The sequence below is a fragment of the Cupressus sempervirens genome, chromosome 2, assembly GCF_028749045.1.
Source record: "Cupressus sempervirens isolate cs-2001-9-10 chromosome 2, ASM2874904v1, whole genome shotgun sequence".
Classification (NCBI taxonomy): domain Eukaryota; kingdom Viridiplantae; phylum Streptophyta; class Pinopsida; order Cupressales; family Cupressaceae; genus Cupressus; species Cupressus sempervirens.
In genome coordinates this window covers 487,670,874-487,678,426 of record NC_143119.1, presented here as the reverse complement: position 1 = coordinate 487,678,426, position 7,553 = coordinate 487,670,874, and the positions used below count along the sequence as shown (strand labels likewise).

General features: G+C 34.1%; 1 protein-coding gene across 1 annotated transcript; it reads right to left on the bottom strand.

The window, feature by feature from the left end:
• Nucleotides 1–3,842: 3,842 nt before the first annotated feature.
• On the bottom strand, nucleotides 3,843–6,940 carry LOC149573146 (GDSL esterase/lipase At2g42990-like). The gene is made up of 5 exons (XM_089814326.1): nucleotides 6,330–6,940; nucleotides 6,049–6,179; nucleotides 4,875–5,108; nucleotides 4,410–4,668; nucleotides 3,843–4,241 (listed from the first exon to the last, which is right to left on the bottom strand). The coding sequence occupies exons 1-5, from the start codon at nucleotides 6,598–6,600 to the stop codon at nucleotides 4,045–4,047; spliced, it is 1,092 nt and encodes a 363-aa protein (XP_089670452.1). The 5' UTR covers nucleotides 6,601–6,940; the 3' UTR covers nucleotides 3,843–4,044.
• Nucleotides 6,941–7,553: the final 613 nt, after the last annotated feature.

Sequence of the window (7,553 nt, the reverse complement as noted above, 5' to 3'; positions counted from 1 at the left end):
TTTTGATAAGTGTTTACATGTTTTGTTATCAAGTCGACTGGACTGGAGAAATATAAAGGTTATATATGAAGCTCTTTTTATATGTGAAGATATGTAATGACATGATTATGTTATGCGAGTTTTATGTATGTTGGAATATTGATGTTATGATGATTAGATGTCATATGGCAATGATTAGATATGAGGAACACACAAGGACTAATTAGATATTAAAGATATCAGTGTAGTCAGTTTTGGTACAATATTTATATCTCTTGTATTGATTGTAAATCATTGTATGAGCAATGAGCTCTTTTTTAAGTCCTCTAATTGTTGAGAGATTGTTGGAAGCATGAATGCTGGTCATATTCCTATGGGGGAGTATTGTAGATATGTTACTATGATGATGTGTTAAATTAATGACTGAGTTTGTCATTGATGTCAATGTAGTAGTTTTTTGTGGTATCTAACAGAAGAATAGCGGAAAGATCAAGTTGGTATGGATGGCTAGTTGGGTATTCTAACTATCTGAGGTTATGGGAGATATGTCTAAGTATCTAGTATATGAAACATCGGAAGAAGGAATGATAAGTCTGGAAAAAGTTATGTAAGTTTTGGTGATGTTTGTTTTGAGATAGAGTTTACAAAGGCATGTTTTGGTAAACTTGTTATAGCTCTTAGCATAATTGTTATTCTAAGAATCAAGATTGAGGATGTGAAGAAGACATGTTGGTGATGACGTGGCTAAGTTTGCTCATCATAATATTGCATGTACAGAAAGATATTCAAGTTGCAAGGCAGAAGATTAATGTTATCACTAAGTGTAACATGTTCTTAATGTGGTCCTATAATGATTACTTGAGAAGGTCTAACAGCCAACTTAGGGAATTATTTTATGGACTCGATATAAAGGAAGGACATTCTCATTTATCATGAGATGGACATGAAGAACTATCTGTAAGCAGCACAAGAGCGGAATGCGAAGTTGAGCGAAGTAGAGCGGAAGTGAAGGAAACTTCATTGCCAAGGTTTTGCTGAGTGATCTGAGGTTTGATATTTGGATCTGAGGTTCATGACCTAGTCTACAAGGTCTGACAGTGATTAGTTCAGTTGACAGAACAAAGGAAAGAGGAACGTAACAGTAAATTGCATGTCTAAGCAGTGAGCTCTTCTTGTAGTTGAAATTGCATGTTTGGGCAGTGGGCTCATCTTGCATACATTTTACTACAACTCCTAATAGGGTTGGTACAACTCCTAATAGGGTTGGAATCTCCTAAAAAGTATTCAAAGTCCCTTAACAGAGACTCATATGTACTAAATGTTACAATAGACTCCTAACAGGGTCCACCCTCTAAAAAAGAAAATTTATATTAGTACATCTTGTGGGTATCATTCCCACCAGGGTTTTCCCTTTGATCAAGGGTTTCCCTAGTTAACATATCTGGTGTAATTGTCTATTTGCATCTTATTATGGTTGCTATTTACTTTGGTTGAATGGTTAAGTTTCTTTAAATAAGATAAAAGTTGCCCCCCCCCCCCCTCTTAGTTATCTTGGCGAACTATTGTTTCTAACAATAACAAGGTCTAGTCCTCTAACCAGGATCGATGTACTAACTTCATGTAATAGACTCCTAACAAGGTCAACATTTCTTACATAATATTTTTTATTAGTGCATCATATTGTTGGTACCATCCCCACAAGGGTTTTCCCTAATTAACAAATATGGTGTTATGAGTTTCATTATATTATGCACTTCACTTTTTAGTTTGTAATTATGCAAGTATACATGATTAATTGTTGAAATCCATAGCTGGGCAAAAAGTGTTAGAATATTGATTCTATTGGAAATTACTATTTGAACAATTGTTATGTTGTCATTGATGTCAAACCTATTGGTGAGACAATTTGCTATCTAATCTAAGTGTTATATCTATTTGATTGATGGAGAGGATTTGAAGTTGTTCATAACAAAAGTATCTAGAGGATAGGTTGAGTTATGAAGAGGAAACTATAAATGGACACTTGATTAGTTTGACTTTGACAAGATAAAGTGATTGTTTAAATCATGTTGCAAGTAGAGAAGACAATAATGCCGAAGTCTAGAAAGTGTGAACAAAGATAGATCAAAGGCATAGGCTTGACCAAGCAACAAAGCAGAAAGACAAAAGAATTTGAAGTACATATCGAGTGATGCTAGTGTTGGACGAGCGCCAGAATAAGCCAAGCAAAATTAGTGTTGACCAAGCATCAATATCAATCGAGTGACAGTGTGTGTGCCAAACAAGAAATTCAGTAGCTCACTTTAGAAGAGTGAAAATTAGTGACATGTTGCTAATGGTTTTCCCCAAATTGTATTTCCACGTTAAATCTTATTGTCAAAATTGTGTGTATGTTATTTATGATGTTTTAGTGACAATGTTGCTAATGGTTTTCCCAAAATTATATTTCCACATTAAATCCTATTATCAAACTTGTGTGTATGTTATTTATGATGTTTTACTGATTAATGTTTATATTTTGCAAGTCCGTTAAATTTAAGATAGTCGACTACTAATTGATATTACTAAAAGTTGATTATATAGACCAAGCTATGGAATGATAAGATTTGAAATTGTTTAAGTTATTGTTTGCTCAATTGGTAAATCTGGACCCAAGTTATTCTAAATATTCTAACAAATTCACCCCTCCCCCCTTAGTATTCTTTCTTTGCTAACAATAATATGTTGAGACTGTTAATATCCACAATTTAGAGCTATTGTTTTCCAATTTAATTCCTTCTGTTGACAACTCTATGACCTTGGTAATGATTTCATCATTGTTTTCAAAGGAAATACCCTTAACCAAAACTCTTTTGATATCCCAAGCTCTAACAAACTAGGTAGGTAGGATTTCATCAAACCCATTAATAGATTCAACAAAATTTTTAACCTCAAACTTCCTTCAAATATGCCAAACTATGGATCATTTTTTAACTCATCTAATTTCCCCAACTCTATGTAGTTGCCTCCCCCCATAATAGTAACAAATATACAAGATCATCTCTAAAATGAAAACTAAATGGTACAAGGGGGAGTATCTATTAACATGGAGCATTTTAAAGGCAAGAAATATACATGTCTCTCCAATTGGTTGAAATCATTCATCCATCCTCCCAATGAGTTGTTGTCTTATCAATACAATGTAAACATAGTAATTTTCATTATGCAACATTTAATGACAACACATGTCACCACTCATATTAATTGCAATGTGCCATCACATGATGATAGTTATAATTCAACTTGCAGCATATATTTTATTGTTGCATGCATTAACCATGTTATAAGGGAAATAAATGCTTTTAATTATAACTAGCTACATTTATTTGACAATAAATGACATATTTGGACTTTTCTTATCCATCATGTATGGATGGATGCATTCATTATGACTATACTTATATATACTTATGCACAAATGCATGAACAATATGGAGAATCCCTTTGCTAAATTAGGGTTGATATTTGAATATACCACTTTATTAACTCATAATGGACAAAGGAAGAGATGAAAAAGATATAAGTTTGATTTATGAGTTAAAATTTTCAGAAATCATATCTAGTGTTGGTAATCTAAATTTCTTCCATATTTGTAGAAACTATATCAAATCGAAAAAAAAGTAAATTAAAGATCAAATCAATTCTAAAAATGAATGTAGTCAACAAGCCCTTGGTCTACTGGTGAAGTTGAATGGCTCACAAAGAGCCCACCAAGGATCAAGTCTTGCTGAGTGCAAGGTCCAAAGACATCAAAACGGGATGAGGCCGGGATTGTGCCCCCATAATAAATAGATTAATAAACAACATACTAACCTTGTAGTCAATTTTTCACCATATCAATAATAATAACTAATCATAAAATTAATTTACAGTCAAATTATACACCTCCTACAACTCAACAGAAAGAAGCTTTTACATTCTTAACCAAGAGAATAATTGCTTCAGTGGAACACATGGGCATTAAATATTAAAAGCCAAATCACAGAAACGTCCTTTTATACGCCAAACATTGGCGTAAATATATGTTTACTGGATGAGCTTGGAAATATAGTCCTCTAACACCATCTTGGCAGTAATCTCATATGTTCTCTCTGTAGAATGAACAGCATCCCAAAATACATACTTTGAAGCATTTGAACAAGTGTTTGTGTTTCTACTGTTGCACGTTGGCCCTACCTCTGTCAACCCTGTTCCACAACAACCCCTACTAGAAACTTCAAAGCCTGCAACAAACAATTTGCATTGTACATAAATTACAATAAAAGTTGTGAAAACTATAATATATTAATATTAATATTAATAATAGTATAAATATTACAATGCTTTCCTAGTTTCTAGACCGAATTGCAAGGAAAACAATTCCAATAGGAGGAAAACGAGAGAATCCATACCATAATTAAGAGGATTTTCTACAATGTCATGAAAACTGTTATAGATGTCTATGAAGGTAACTTTAATGTGAGGAAGGGTGAGTTTGAGGCCCCTGAGCATTGATTTCAACTTTGCATTGTAAGAAAGAGCATGTTTGTTGAGCTCCTGAATGCATCCCTCTTCATTGGGTTTCCCATACAGTGTTTTGGAGAGTGGTAAGCACCCAGGTGGGGGAATCCCATATACACCAAATCTCCTACCTCCGGCTGTATACATCTTCTGCAACTCATTTCATTACAACATTCCACATCATCTTCAAGAGGATTCATACAACTAATGGAAAACTTTATTTTCTTTGATATCCACCTTATATGTAGATAAATTTTGGAGTTCTATAGTTCTTGACTAAATCAATCTGAGCTTTTCTTTTATTGGGTTATTGAGCTGAAGGGAATGTTCATGAAATATTTTGAAGTGATTTGTACCTCAATAAAACTGCTGCAGGTCTCGAGAAGGAAGTCTTCATACTCTGCAATGTTGAACTGCTGCCTTCTGTGAGGAATTTGGTTGTAATTCCCCATAAAATCATTAGTTCCTGCCGAGATTAAGAAGATGGCTTTCCCAATTACGAAGGATGAGTTTTCTTCTCCCACCATCTCTGCCAACACAGACTTGTACGCTTTGAAATACTCCATTTGTTTCCATAATGGTATCACAGACTGCAAAACAAACCAAATATGATATCTAAGACTCTTTCAGATGTTGGAGGAGAAGAATATTAGGTTCAATAATTGTTTATTAGATTTTAATAATTAAAATTCTATTGAAAAGTTATTTTATTATTTAGAAAAAGGTTTGTAATAAGATCAATTGTACAATATTATTGGAATTTATAGCATACAATTATTAGGATAGTAAGTACTAGATTTTTGGTTGTCAAAAGAAATGGGTAATGAGATAATTGGGTATATGTTTAAAATGATCTCTTTGACCTGCACAAGGATTCTACAGCATTCATATTAACTACGCTAAAATTTAAACAATAGTTCTACTTAGTGAAGTCACATTTGAAGACAATCCAAACAAGATAAGCAAAATCGGATATACTATTTAGGAGCTTGAGTTGGGCTTAATTAGCTACAACTAGTTAGTGATGTTCTCCTAATTGAACATTCTAATTTGTGTTTTTAAAATATTCTATATGACAGTTGCAGATCACTCTCATTTTCTCAAAACAGATTAATTGATAAGTCTTCTACTTATAACTCGTTAAGATTTAATGATCTTATATCAACTTGATGTCACATCACACACTTTTTTGTTGATCTGTAACAAAAAAAGTTTCAGAAATCAATATAATAAAACATGAGTGTAATATCTTTTTAAACTTAAAAATAATTTTTTATTAATTCCTCCATAACCACACAAAATTTCAAATTCACAACTATTAACATCTTACTATTAAAGAAAATTAAATCAAACCTCTATAAACATAGAAACCATAAGTTCTTTTACCCCCATATTTCTTAATAAAAACCAATGGCTAGGTTTGTTAGGGTTCCAACTCCAAAACAAATCGTCATAAGCCTAGTGCATGAGCATTGAAGACATAATAGAAGATTCGTCTATAGTGGAAGCTTAAAATCTGAGGAGACTTACAAGAGCCTCAGCAGTAAGGTTATCATAACCAGTTCCAGCAGAAGCAAAACTGACACCTGTGAGCAGATCCTGGAGATCAAGTCGAGGATCTAAAAATGGAGGCAATCTGTTCTTCAGCCCAAGCCCTTCAGCTGAATGCACACCAAAACATATATTCCATACTTGAGGAAACCAAACATAACTATGGAACTGGTATTAAAAAGCTTTATAGTGCCACAAAAAAAGTTTTACAATCACTTGTTTTGAGGGGTTTCAAACTTGTTGACATGTTTGGAAGATACCTATGAAATCAGTGGAAAGCTTGCCATTGCAGAAGCGGCCAGTGGGCTCCTGACCAATGAAATCTCTGCCATGGGGTGGAAAGTTAGCTTTAACCAAGGTGGGTATGAAATTGTTGTTGCCCGGATCCACAATGGAGTCCCCAAATGTGAATAGTGCACTCACTTGAGGAGCACCAATCTTGTTATAATCACCGTGCCCTGATCCACCACACGCAAGAAGAAAACACTGAACCAGTGAAATGAAGAGATGTGTATATCTTGCATGCTCCATCTTCAAAGACTGCGAATGGAATTATCTGTTCCAACTTGACGGACATTTTTTTGTTTATAGAACTCATAAATCCATACCATTCAGTAACCCCATGTGTTAATGTCAAGTTTAATGGAACAGAGAAGTAATGAGGAGTTAAGTCCAACGTGTAGCTGTCACCGATCAATCGCATGAACCTTCATAACTACCTACAAAGTAATGATGAGGAGGTAGATGGGACATTAACTTGATTGAATGTGAGATATGCAAGGCAAAAATGATGAAGTGGCTTGGTGAGCCAGAAGGCTTCTGTGGGCAAAACAGAGATCTCCACTTGAAAGCTCTGATTGTAAGCAATCGAGTGTAAAGCTCTAGGGATTTTGACCAATCAAGACATAAAGATTTTGCCTTGCATCACATGGCATTTAATCTTAAAGAGACCAGGGTAGGTTATGTACAGCTGTTCCCCATTATAGGTTTAATAGGTACGTAGAGTAATTACACTCAAAATGTGCAATAACTATGGTGAGAGTAATATTGGGGGACATTTTTTTTTTCAAACTTTATTTAGTTTACTATTTAGTCACGTCATATTAGTGTAAAGGTCAGACTTGTCTGTTTTGACCATCTTTATTTTCATTGAGTTTTTTTTAATAAATGATACACTAGCCGTCCAGGCTAACTTTATGTCCCTGTAGTTCCTAATCCATATATTGAAGTTTGTCAATTTTTATGGTGAATCTCTATAGGTGAGTGAAGAACTTAAAGTAAATTTTCCATTTTTCCCACGTGTACAGAGCTCTTTGTAGAACTCGTAGAGTGCAAGGTGGTCTAAAAGTGTTATTCTAAAATGGTCGCTTGAGCCCCGCTAATGAGACCCTCCAATAGCCACTCACCCAAAAGATACTATTTTTTGCAAAAATAGACCAATCAACAAATAAGAAAAGTTTAAAATGGTCAACTATTAGTACATG